The sequence below is a fragment of the Nannospalax galili genome, unplaced genomic scaffold (assembly GCF_000622305.1).
Source record: "Nannospalax galili isolate Female #2095 unplaced genomic scaffold, S.galili_v1.0 scaffold709, whole genome shotgun sequence".
NCBI lineage: Eukaryota > Metazoa > Chordata > Mammalia > Rodentia > Spalacidae > Nannospalax > Nannospalax galili.
Genome location: NW_008360314.1, coordinates 2,774,160 through 2,787,781, shown reverse-complemented (window position 1 = coordinate 2,787,781; position 13,622 = coordinate 2,774,160). Strand labels below are relative to the sequence as shown.

General features: G+C 38.6%; 1 protein-coding gene across 2 annotated transcripts in view; it reads left to right on the top strand.

The window, feature by feature from the left end:
* Positions 1–13,622, top strand: part of Rttn (rotatin) — a 194,107-nt gene that overhangs the window by 161,555 nt on the left and 18,930 nt on the right. For both annotated transcript variants that reach the window (XM_008824930.3, XM_029559532.1), the window contains 5 exons: positions 2,585–2,690; positions 3,777–3,874; positions 5,170–5,247; positions 8,475–8,601; positions 10,846–11,045. In XM_008824930.3, the coding sequence (XP_008823152.1) occupies positions 2,585–2,690; positions 3,777–3,874; positions 5,170–5,247; positions 8,475–8,601; positions 10,846–11,045 (609 nt within the window). The remainder of the gene's footprint in view (positions 1–2,584; positions 2,691–3,776; positions 3,875–5,169; positions 5,248–8,474; positions 8,602–10,845; positions 11,046–13,622) is intronic.

Here is a 13,622-nt window from a genome sequence, read left to right as displayed (position 1 = left end):
GATAGGTGATTAAAATCTCTATATGTAAAACTTATGTTTGTAATTGATCTTGAATTTTCCTTCTTTCAATCAATCTGATATCTAAGGGTACTAATGCAAGGAAATAGCAAACTCTTATGATGTCATATTTTAGGAAACTTCTTTACACTCAATTGTTGTGAATGGTAACATTCAGGGGTAAATTTGATGAAGAGATAGCTTCTGTATTTGAGATGTCTGTATTAATTAAATTCATTAAACCTATTCTTTATATTAAGTATCTTTTAGAAATGAAACAACAAAAACTTGGCCAGTAATATTCTAAGTCACTTAATAAACAAGAAAATATTAATCTAAAAAGAACATAACATGTAAATGAATTTTTTAATCTCTTTATTTTTATGGTTGATAAAAAGACACATTTCTCATTCTGAATTCTGATTTTTTCTCTTTTTGATTATTGGTATCATCCGGGTCACTTGAACTTGTCTTCAGCCATCCTACCTGCAGGCTCTTCACCACCTCTCCCCGAGCCAGGTCCACTGCTCAAAGCATTGTGCCTGCAATAACTGCCACTCATAGACCAGCAGAAATCAAATCTTTTTCTATGAGTTCTCAGTATGTGCTGGAAAGCATGTAGGTTTGCTATAGGCTAATCCTATTTAGTTTGCTCGGTTTTAGTTTTGGGGTTTCATAACCATTTGACATGTAATCATTTTAAAGCACTAACCAGTTCTGTAATTTTGCTCAAAGAAAGGGACTTCTACTATTCTCCCTTTTTCTGTTTGAGAGGTGATCACTTACTAATTAATTACCTCATGAGCTAATTATTTAATAGTTTCCCTTCAGTCTCTAACATGCATACATACCATTATCTTGTTCATTTAGTTTTAGACCCTGTCTGTTGAATTTCTGCCATAGAAAAGGCCAAAATGGGTTCCTGTCTCATTCTCTTAAATAGTGATATCTCATAACCGTGATTAGAATGCATAGTATTGAATCTGAAAAGATTATACACAGCTAATCTTGCTGCAGGCAGTGCCTCTTTCCTCAACAGCCTCTGTTAAGCTTCATGTTCTTTGCCAGCAGTGAAATGTTCTGTTAGTGTGTACAGACTTACCATGATTTATTTTGCTTCATTTTCCAAAAGCAATCCCTCCCAATTTCCATCTAACCTTGATATCCCAAGTCATCCTGGGATGGCCATTCATCTCATTTCTGAGGACACTTTTGACCTCTCTGCTCTGGGAAGTCTTCTGTGTCTCATCCCCCATGTCCTTCTCTCTTGGTCAATACCCTCCTTTTGGCTTAGAGTCTCTTCTGTAGCTGCAGGGAAAGTGCCTGGGTCTTTCTGAGAAATGTGAGTATGAAAGTCCCTTTTCTGCCCTTCTGTCTAATTTATAGTTTGGATAGTTTGATTGGAAATATTTAGAAGACATTGTCTGTTCCTTTTAATTCTCAGTGTTAATGTGGAAACTGGTGAAACAATTAATGATGATTGGATTTTTTTATTTGTTTGTTTGTATTCTCCCTGGGAAGAGTAGATTGACCGTATTAAAATTTATTGGCAGTAGTCAAAATCTAGAGACTTAACTGCTTCTTAGACAGCTTTCAAACAACCTTTCTCCACTTCAGTTCCAGAGCCTGTGGTGTTAAACTCCCTTATCCTTGAGCAATTCAGCATGAAAACTAGGATAGTATTAAGCTGTCTCCATTTCCCATTTAGAAGTCTGAACCCTTGCAATTAGGATAAAAGTTTTAGTAATATACATGCTCATAAAACTTAAAATTGATTACATTTATCACTTGGCTCCATTATTTTCATTGTGTTGGAAGTGTTTGCCAAGACTAATGTGAATTGTTAGTAGGACCATTTGGGTGATCAGGGTTGTGCAGCAGGTAACCTGGGTACCATTATGGTTGTTTTCCTCAATGAGTAACTTGGGCTCCATGAAAGGAAAACTGTTTTCACTGGAATTTTATTGCTATATTGCTGACAAGTTTTGTAATTATAAATTCAATCTTGATGCTGTCACTCATTCAGTATAAATGTAGAAAATAACATAATGTTGTATCCCAAATAAATGTACATGTCAGATAAAAAAATATATCGGGATTCTCTAACTCATAAATTCAATATAGAGAGGAACGATGGTAAAATATTAATGTTTTCAAAATGTACATGGTTTTCCATTTCTGTCAAAAATGGGAGTTGTGTTTTTAAATACACCCTGTAACAGGAACATGTTACTCTAAAAATGCAGCAATGAAAGACCTGAGTCACCTAAGGTACAGGATGGCTCCTAATGGTGGAGCAGCAGGAGGGAGAACGAAGCCACTGACAGGGAGGGAAGAAGCTGATGGTAGTTCTGCCCTTCCGTGGTTTTCTGCAGAATTGTTTTAGTAAGTTACATACACGCACTGCTGGAGGTTAACGCACCTGAACTTCCTATGTGTTAATACTAAAGTTTCTGTTTGTTTTCTTTTTTTCCACACACAATTGAAATGTAGCAATACCTTCTACCTAGAATGTGCCTTTTACTTGCACCAGTTTTGCTCCATGTTGAACTGTTCTTTTAAGCAGTTTGGTCTGTGCTCCATGCAGTGCTATGAAGGGAAATCCTCCAAAGATATCCTGAAAAGAGTTGCTGCGAATGCGTTGATGTCTCTTCTGGCTGTCAGTAGAAGAGCCCAGAAGCACGCTTTGAAAGGTAAGCTTCATCTGCCTCAGCTGTTCACATGGCATCTTGCCAATCAGACATTTTACTGCTTCATTTTAATTTTCTTTGAACTAAAAAGGTGAAGAACTTATAATTGAATCCACTGAGATTTAAAAGTAGTTTTTTCCCATATAGCAGCATTGTAAACTTTTTTTTGTTTTATTTATTTGTTAAGATTTATCTTAAATTATGTATATGTATGCATGTGTCTATGTATGTGTCTGTACATGTGAGTGCAGGTGACTGTGCAGTACACAAGAGGGTGTCAGAATCAGAGCCCCTTGAGCACTTAGTGTGGTTGCTGAAACTTGAATCGGGTCCTCTTCAAGAGCAATACACACTACTGACTGCTCAGCCATCTCTCCAGCCCCACATTCATTACTTTTAAAATAAAAATAGAGTCCGTTGGGAATATAGCTCAGAGGTAAAGCATTTGCCTGGAAAACACAGAACCCCTGAGATCGATCCTCAATACTGTAAAATCAGTCAATCAGTAATACAGAAATTATACTTATAGATTTTTCTATTTAACATTAAATGATTCTTACTAAAGAGAATATACGTCTACAGGAGTTTAAAGCAGTAACATATTATTGAATTTCATATAATTATTAGTATCCAGAAGCACATTTTACATACCTAATACACATATAAATACAAACATAGTTTTCACAGTAAAGAAGATAATATCAGATAAGCCTATATTTTTATGTCAATTTCTACTCTAAAGCATTGCATCTTTTCTTCTGGACATTGAGAAACACAGGTCCGAGAGGTGGAAGAGAATATAAGCAAAAGGAAGCCCATCACTTTCAATTAATGATCTATTACTACAACAATATGCAAGCCCCAACATAAAAATTAGATTTGGAGACTGTTTTACTAAGAACAGAAAACGCATGGGCTTCAGTATTGTAGGTTTTTTTTTTTTTTTCCTCTCGTAATTTATTATTTTCTTACTAATTGATCTTCTGACTCAATTTATTTTAGTATTATTTTTTAGAGACTTGATTACTTGTGGCTTTAACTTCTTTGGAATAGAATATCCTCTTGACTGTCACAGGCTTTGTCTTTCAGCTGATCTGATAGAGAGCTGCGTGGAGCAGATGAAACACATTAATGCGCAGCTGAACCTGGATTCGTTGAGGCCTGGGAAAGCAGTGCTGAAAAACAAGGTAACAAGATTCTGAAGTTCCAGATTAAGGACCCTGCCCCCAGTGTTCTCTTGCCTACAGTGAGCACGAGGTTGAAATGAATGTTTGATTGAGAAGAAAGGTACAGGCAGGTAAATGATTGAGATGAATTCTCACTTGAAGATTTTAGGTGAGATCTACATGTTCTGTATTGTTATGCATAGTTAGAAACATGTACGTAGGGATGATGTATTGTGTAAATATTTTATACAGTGAAAAGAATAAATAAAAGTATAAGCTCTCTAGGAATGAAATCTGTTAACAGTGCTTATATGTTCACACACTTCATATTTATCAACTCATGCATAAACACACATAGCAACGATGTTATGTAATCTGTACTTGATGAGACCAGAATTTGCCCTCCCATGTAAGATATTCTGTGTATCTCCTGCAACAGTTCTCAGATGTTTGTTCTGGCATTGAAGTGCTTGACTTGTATTTAAATTACACCTTTGTTTAAATACAATATAACATTGTTATTGTATATTAGCTGTGGTTATCAATAACTGGGATCCATATCATTTGCTCCATGTATTCAGAAAATGAGTGTATATATGCCTGAATACTTAAATATACAAATAGTTGTATGGTAGCTAAGCTATTATAGTAGCACTTTATATAAAAACTATTAAGGAAGATGGGGCTGGAGAGGTGACTCAGTGGTTGAGTGCATACTATTCTTGCAGAGAACTTGAATTTAATTCCTAGAATCCACATTGGGCAGCTCATATTCACCTGTAACTCCAGCCAGGGGATGTGATACTCTCCGCTATCTTCTGTGGGAACCTCCACTCAGATTCACATATCCACACCCAGGCATACATACATATACACATAAATTTTAAATAATCTTAATAAAAGAAAACAAGATGAAGCCTTATTTAGTAGTCTGACTAGTACACGGAATCGAGCGCATTTTTCAGCTTCTTTACTTCTTCTTTTCCTCTCTAGCCAAAAGTCCTTACTGAGAAAGTCAGTCAGCACCTGCTATGATTGAAAACCAGCAGTATCTGCCTTACTTTATTGAGATGAAACACAGGTTATTATATATCTGAGTTCCTCCATGCTTGATAGAACAGAAATAGCTTTTTTTGTAGTGGATATGCTTCATGAGATATGGCCATCTTTCAGAGATCCTTAGCCTGTCAGTCCTCTCAAAGTTATGGGGTCAGATGTGATTAGAGCATAGCTGCAGTGTACTGTGACCCCAAAGGGAGGGAATCATATCTAAAACGTGCTACGTTCACACTTTTCAACTTGTTTTGTTTATACAGGAGGATGGCTTTGTTAAAGAGTTAAGCATTACCATGCAGCTCCTAAGAAACTGCCTGTATCAAAATGAAGAATGTAAAGTGAGTAAAGCTCCTCAACATTTGATAACAGTGTTAGGTAGTGAGTAGCTTAGTTTTTATATGACCTAACACAGGAAGACAAATAGAGCCTCTTTGAATTTTATTGCTTAGCTGCACAGTTGATTGGTCCTTCTGCTCAGTTAATTATCAGAATTGATGCACTTCACCCCATTTTACCCCATTGCTGTCCCTCAACTTTAATTACATTTTTTATTTACATCAGTGTTTTAATTTTATCGTTGAAACTTAGCCTCACCAGCGTCCCACAGCACTTCTGTACTGTTAGGAACTTAGATATTTCTTTAGGAGGAGAGAAGGAATGGCTGCATATGTCTTGTCAGGTGGATATGTTCAAAGGGAGTGAATAACATTTAAATTATAAGGAAAGAAGATGAGCATGCTTTCTGTTTCAGAGTAGGCATTTCTTGATTGCTTTGTTTAGTGTGGTCATGTCACCTAGAGGAAGTCCCTTGCTTCCAGTTCCTCTGCCTGCTGTGGCACTGTAAAGACACAGTGCTTCTCTCTGAAAGTCACTTAGGTGTCTTGTGCTGTCTCTGAGCATCATTGCTGTCAGTTTAAACCATTGTGTTTGTACTATTATTCAGGATAAGATCTTCTGAATTCTTGAAATTGGTTGATCTACAGTGACACAACACTCTGAAGCACTAGATTAAAGCTTTAGTATAGAAAATGAGTAAGGCAAAGATCAACTGTAGAAACTGGCCTTGTTTTTAGAGTTCTACCTTTTCTGCTCCCAGAAAAGCTGGAAAACACATGCTGTATCTGGAAAAATAATATGTTTAACATGTATTCCTTAAGCTGTGTTAAATAAGATATGGTAACAACTTAAATTTCAAAAAATAAGTATACATTTTGTTAAAAGTTCTAGTATATGAACTTTTTCTCAAAGTAGATATATTAATAAGTATATGATTCTCTCATGCTAAATACTGTCCGTGTAACTGGAGACAGCTCTTATTCGTCCATTAACACCTTATTTGAGAAGTACTCTGAAACACTTGACAGATAGTATCTACCTATTAAGATTTATGGAATAAGTGTCCTATCTCTGGTTACAAATGTGTTCACATTTGGATGGCATTAGCCACTTAGAAAAGTACAGTCATTTAGTAAGTCAAAGCATTTCTATATTTCTGATTTGGAAGGAGTAAATCCAAAGAATAATTAGGTTATTCTTGATTGTAAATATAATTCTATAGGACAGAAATTCTTAATTTCTTTCCTATTGCAGCTTATGTCCCCATTACTAATTACTGATCATTATTGTAATAATTCTCCAAATCCCCTGCTGCCATCCCACCCTGGTACATTTGTAACTTATACTAGAAAGATCATGTTGGCTATGAAACAGATGAATTGAACAGTGAACAAGGCTCAGGGGAGAACTTTAACAGGCAGCAGATAGTGAGGCTTTAACCTGGGCAGGGAAAAGAGAGGAAGGAAGGGTACAGAGCATAAGTATGAAAAATGAGATGCAAGAGGAGTGTAGAATGACTTTCAGGTTCCAACTTCAGCTGCTCGCCAGTGCAAGAATGCATGGTAGAGCAGACTAGAGGTGTGAGACCTGATGCTCAGGTATGCATGTGCATGTGCTGTATAAGCCTTTGGGCTATCCAGGGGGAGAGTGGCTTTGTAGCCAAATTATATGGGTCTGAGGCTCTGAGGACATACGGGCTGGGGATATTAGGAGTATGTAAGTAGTGCTTGTGGCCATGACTATAGCTGAACTTCTCCAAGGCTGTATACTGTCACAGCTTTGTTCATATCTTTGGAGCATATGAACATGTCAGAGAAGGCAGGAAGCAGCAGAAGGCTGTGCTGGAGAAGGAGTGCCGAGATGACACAGGCAGAGAGTTTGACAGCTACAAAGGCTGAAGTGATCACAGTAGAGTCATCAAACAGTAAAGTGCAGTGAGTAAAATGAGCTGAAGGGGAAATGACAGCAGTAAGCACACTTTCTACAGCCTAACTGTGGAGCCTTTCCCAACTGAGGAAAGAATCTGCCAGATTCTTATGTACCCTCACACTTAGCAAAAATGACCTCAACTAGTGCCATCACTGCGGGTCATGAGTATGTTTGGTTCTCCTACCGTGTAAGCTGCTTGAATATAAACTGAGAAATGGCCAAATTAGGGACTAGTTAATGAAGAGGCAGAAAAAATGCGCTAATGGAAGTATTGGTTCCTGGAGGAGGCAGGAATTGTGTTTCAGAAGGCAGGTGAGCGTATCAGGAACTCTTGTTCCTCACTTCCAGGCAGACAGAAGGATAGATAAATGGAGGAGAGCACAGATAACCATTTGGCTAAAATGAAGAAGAAATAAAGAATTCATACCTGCTATTTCTGTCTGTGAAATAGTAAGCTGGTGATCTGCCAGTGCGAGGCTGAGTGGGAAGCTTGAGTGTGGTAGGCATGGGAGTAACTTCGAAACTTAATGTTGAATGCTTCCCACTCCATTCCAGTTTGATGCTCTTTGCCCTGTAATGTTTATACAGTTGTGTGCCCATTCAATGAGGTGCATGTGGGTATAGAAGTTACCTCATAATTCCTGTTTTTAAAAGATACTACTGTAGGCAGGTGGATCTGTGTGAGTTCGAGGCCATCCTGGTCTACATAGTGAGATAGTGAGTTCCAGGCCAGCCAAGGCTACTTCATGAGACCCTGTTTTTAAAGAAAACAAAAAAGGTGCTTCTATACTTATTATAAGCAACTGATTTTTTAAATAAAGACTAAGTTACTTAAGAATCTAACATAATATTTAGACTGAATTTTATGATACTCAAATTGCACAAAAGTAGTGATTTATGTTTGATACACACATACACACACACACACATATTAAGAGAAGAGTGAGGGAGAACTGATCAGAGTATTTACTTAACTGTGAATTTCTATCTCTTGACCATGTTAGAGCCTTTACAAGAATTTAATTGTAGTTGAGAGATAATCACTTTCCTATATACTCTACATATGATAAAAACTGTTTTCTGCATTTCTCTGACTGATGTATCCTGAGACAGGTCAGGACAGCCTAACTGTGGAGCCTTTCCCAACTGAGGAAAGAATCTGCCAGATTCTTATGTACCCTCACACTTAGCAAAAATGACCTCAACTAGTGCCTTATATTTCTTATCTTTTGGGGGGATTTAAATTTAATTTTGCATTTCCTATATCCAAATTGATGGTTGTCCTTTCCTTCCATGACAGGCAGCAGCCCTTGAAGTGCATCTTGTCCCCATAGTGCACTCTCTCTGGCCATGGCTTTTGATGGAGGATTCATTGATGCAAATTACCTTACAGCTGCTTTGTGTCTACACTGCAAATTTTCCAAGTGGTAAATAGATCTACTGTTGTTTTGATTAAAAACTAAAATGCTAGTTTCATATGATGTTATTAGGCCAGACTAGAAAAACAAATGCGTGTTTTGAAGTATTTCTCTTTATTAAATTTATGTCAGTCAAAGACAGATTTCTTATATATTGTAACAATAGACATATTTTAAGAATATTGTTTATTGACCTAGAAAGTCACTGCATAGTTTAGGAAATCAACTGGCAGTAGGAAACTGTATTCAATTAGAAGATCAAAAGGCAAAAATTAATGTAAAAGCCAGGTGAAGATTAGAACCTTTACAGATTCTAGAACAAGAGACTGGCATGATGAAAATTAGTTCAAGCTACATTTTATCTTGTCAAAGTTGATATCACTGAGGCTCCCTTTTTATTTATTTACCCAATGGACATTTTATTGACAGCCTACTATGGGCCATGCATTGTTAGTTCTAGTGAGAGTGATTAGACTGAGAGAGGAATGGGAGAAGAGAAGAGCGTGAAGTAGCTGTTTTAAAAGGGGAAAAGCAACCACCAAGGAGGTAAAGTAGGTGTGTTGGCTGTGCTTAGTGCCCATTTACAACTTTGTCAACACTCAGCAGCTCAGCAAAGGAGATCTCCATATACCAAAGGATACACAAGGAAGGGAGAAAGTCAGTTAAGAGCCCATCTTGTCACTGCCACCTGTAGTGATAGCTTATTTCTCTGAATAGTCTGCTACCTGAAACTTCCCGCTTCACCAGCCTACCGAGGTGATGTCCAGCTAGTCTAAACAGATCCAAGCAGACCTTGAAGCTCTTGAACTTTGAACTACTGTTGTGTATGTGATGGCAAGTCAAGACTGTCCTGTCTTCCTTCTGCTGTTAAATTTCTCTTCTTTTCCTCTGCTTCAGCAGTCTTCTCTCAGTGTATCTCCCATGTCAGTCTCCCTTACAGTGTGACTGGCTGGGTATAGCTTGTTTCTGAGATTTTGCATTGGTCATTCTTACTGTCCTTTAACTTACCCTTCACGCTTTACTTGAAAATTTGGGGCAGTAAGGAGGAATAAACGGTGAGTTGCTAAGTATGAAGCAAAAATACATACTTTAATATAAATTCTTGAAATTATAATTTGTGCTGTATTTATACGTAAAGTTGATGAAAATATTAGAAGTGGTTAGAGCACCACTAACCTAAGGCAGAAATTTCAATTTTCTGTATGATGTTTTTTTTTTAAAGCACATATTCTTAAAACTTTAATTTGTATTTTTATGTGTGTGAGTATTTTGCCTTCATGTATGTAAGTGCACCACATGCATACAGTGCCTGCAGAGACCAAAAAAGAATATTGGATCCTCTGGAACTAAAGTTCTGGAAGGTTGTTAGCTGGCATGTGGATGCTGGGAACCAAACCCAGGTCCTCTGCAAAAGCAGCAACTGCTCTTAACCACTCAGCCATCTTTCCAACCACTGGCAAAACCACGTATTTAATGAGAGCTATGTGTAACAGGTAGTAGAAAACTGATACTTGAATACAGCTAGAAAGATCACCATATTTTTGTGTGTATTGATCTAATGTGAATTTATTTCACAGATTGTGTTTGGTTCTGATGTGCCTATAAAAAGCTGTTCTCCTTGTATGAACTTTCACAAAGTAATTCTACCTTAGGCTTAGATTACAATGCAATCTTACTGATCAAACACCAAAATATATTTCTAACTCTTTCATGATGAATTTTTTTCTCCCTCAATAAATCTCATATGGTTACCTAATTTACTCAGAAAGCATCAAACTTTGGAAAGCCATGGACACCACTGCTGGCTACTGCTGCTGTGAGCTGTGTGACCTTAAACATCCCATGATCAGGCACTTCTGAGCTCCTGATCTTTATTTCCCTACCATGGAAAATAACACTGGAGCTGTCCCAGCTGCCTCTCATTGCTAAAATTGTGTTATTCCACACAGACTTTTATTTAGATGCCTTTTTTATGAACTATTTAAAGAGCCTATTATGCTAATCTTATCCTTTTTTTAATAAAATAAAGTTGGTATTTTAATGCTGTATGGAGATAATTAGGCCCTCAGTGAAGACAGTAAATCTGTTGGGTTGAGTATGCACATCAGCATTAGGCTTCAGTGCTCAATTACAGTTCACAGGGTAATGGCCTAGTCAATTTGATAGACATATATGCTTGCCTTGCTGCTTTGTACATTTAAAAACTAAGCAGCAGAATGTAGAAGACATTGTGACAGGCTGTTTCTTTTGAAGGTTGCAGTTCTCTTTGTTGGTCAAGTTGTGGACAGTATGTTCAAGCTGCACACAGAGGCGTCCCCAGCAGCTCCCTCATCTTGTGTATCCTGAAGCTGGCATCTCAGGTGCCTCTCGAGAACACCACCATTCAGCAGATGGTTTTTATGTTTCTCTCCAACCTGGCCTTATCTCATGACTGCAAGGGTATAATTCAGAAGGTAAATGTTGAGAATTGTTACCTTGACAAAATAATCCTTTCAGTGAAATCTTAGAAGTCATTTCTAGGACTACTTTATTGTGATTTCAAGACCTTTTATTGTCAAGGATAGTAAAAGAATTAAGAGGTTAATGACTTAAAGCTAGTTGGTAGGTGGTACTTAAAACTAAGTAGAAGTGAAACAGTGATCATGCTATTTCCTTTTAGTTATCTTCATAACTTTTGGGTTCTGTTTTATCTCAAAACTGGTTTCAGAAAGACATTGGAGATCATGAAAGTAATATATTTGATCTGTAAACAGATAGTTGAGCAGTATCAAAGTCAGTTCAAATCACACTGACAGAAAGGTTTATGAAATCATGGGCTGGAGAGATGGCTCAGCAGTCAGCAGCAGCAGCATGGCTGCTCTTGCAGAGGATTCAGGTTTGATTCCCAGCACCCACATGGTGGCTAGCAACCATCCTTAACTCCAGTTCCAGGGGATCCGACGCCTTCTGACCTCTGTGGGCACTGCAGGACACAGGTGCACGTACATACCTGTAGGCAATACACTCATACACATAAAAAAATAAAAATAATAGGAAAATAAAAAATTTTAAAAAGGTTTATGAAACCAAAGCCTCCTTTCTCCTAGTTGGATTTTTGCTCCTTAATGATATAGACCATTTTCTGGGCTCTCTGGACCTTCAGTACTAAAGCCTGACTTTTAATCACCAACTTTACCTTTAATGGAAGGGAATGAGTGAAACTTTGTGTGTGTGTGTGTGTGTGTGTGTGTGTGTGTATGCGTGTGTGTGTGTGTGTGTGTGTGTGTACTTCATACACAACATTTCAAACAATCTTAATCATCTTTATACCCCCTTCCCCACAGGCACCCACCCATACCCCCCCAACTGGAGCCCATTTACTCTGTCATCCCTGTTACTGCCCCTTGGGTTGTCAGTACCCCAAGCCAATCCCCAGTGCAAGTCTAGTCAGCCTATCTAGAGTCCCTTGTTTTAGGAAGATCAGCTCTTCATCTAGTAGCAATCAGTTGCCCACATTCCTTCAGATAAGATTGGGGTCTGCTGTTCATTCACCCAGTTCTATGCTAGGTTACTGTCTGCTTGAGTTTGAATGGGACTTGTATATGGTGACACTTATGCCATAGAATTATATGAGCAGCTTCTGAGGCACTTGTAGGACTCTGTTTCCATACGGTCATGAACATCCTCCCTGGCTCTTACAGTCTTTACGCCCCTTCTTCTTCAGTGGTCCCTGAGCCTTGGGTAGGTAAAATTTAGTATAGGAGTTCTGTCCAAAGACCAGCATTCAGCAGACTCTTGATCTCTACACTTTGGCCATTTGTGAACTTTTGCATTCCTGGCCCTCCACTGCATGAGGGAGCTTCATTACTGAGAACTGATTCCTTAGTGTCATCATCTTTATCCCTGTTCTATGTTCCATGAGCCTTAGGTGTAGAGATTGCATTACACATGTCCCTTAGGCCTGGGCAGTTCATAAACAATGTATATGTGTGACCAGTTGTGGTACTTGGTATTAGTCTCTGACTGCTGCAAGATAAGCTTTTTGATGAGTGGTGACTGGGATATTTGTCTGTAATATAAGGATATATATTTTGCACATAGTAAGAAATCACATAGTAAGAAATCACTGATGTGAGAGTTTTGGGATTTTCTCTAAGATATATGCCCACTTGGGCCATGTGTATTAGGCTATGTTACAATACCACACTTGAGATTCCTCCCTTTGAGTGGGCTTTTAGTCAAATTAGTAGCTGTTGATTGCCCCCAAGATAAAAGTGCCACTACTGCACCAATGACATATGCTGTGCTGGCCATTGATGTGCTTATGTGGTCTTAAAGCTGGTGCTGGATCATCCTTTGATGTTTTTCCTTGGAACTTTCATAGCGTTCTCCAAAGCTATGCAAGCTCGCCTTCAGGGGAAGTTGTAGCTCTATTGCTCCAAATCCTGTGTCTGACGTATGTTCTGTCTTCAGCAGTATGTTAGGCCATCAAGGGCTATGGCAATAGCCTGAGTGATTTTGGGAGTCTCTTGGAGCACGCTGACCAACAACTCAAAGGAAGGTATTTCCTGTCTGACACGGTTTCTTGTTATGTAACCTGTAGCTAGACACATAGACTCATACAGAAATAATGTATGTATAATTTGTCAGGTTTGTCCTGGTTTGTTTCTCAATTGCTGTGACAAAATACTCTGACCAGTACCAACTTGAGGAGGAAAGGCTTTATTTTATATTACATCTCCTGGGTCACAGTTCACCAGGGAGCCCAAGGTAGGAACTCAGGGCAGGAACCTGGAAGTGGGAACTGGAGCACAGGCCATGGAGGATTGCTGCTTACTGGCTTGCTCCCCTGGCCCCTGCTCAGCCTGATTTCTTATGCAGCACAGGCCCACCTGCCCAAGGGTGGCACCACCCACAGTGGGCTGGGCCCTCCCACATCACTCATCAATCAAGAAGATGTCCCACAGACATGGCCACAGGCCAGTCTTTGAAGACAATTCCCCAATTGAGGCTCCCTCAATCCAGGTGTGTCAAGTTGACACTAAAGCTAT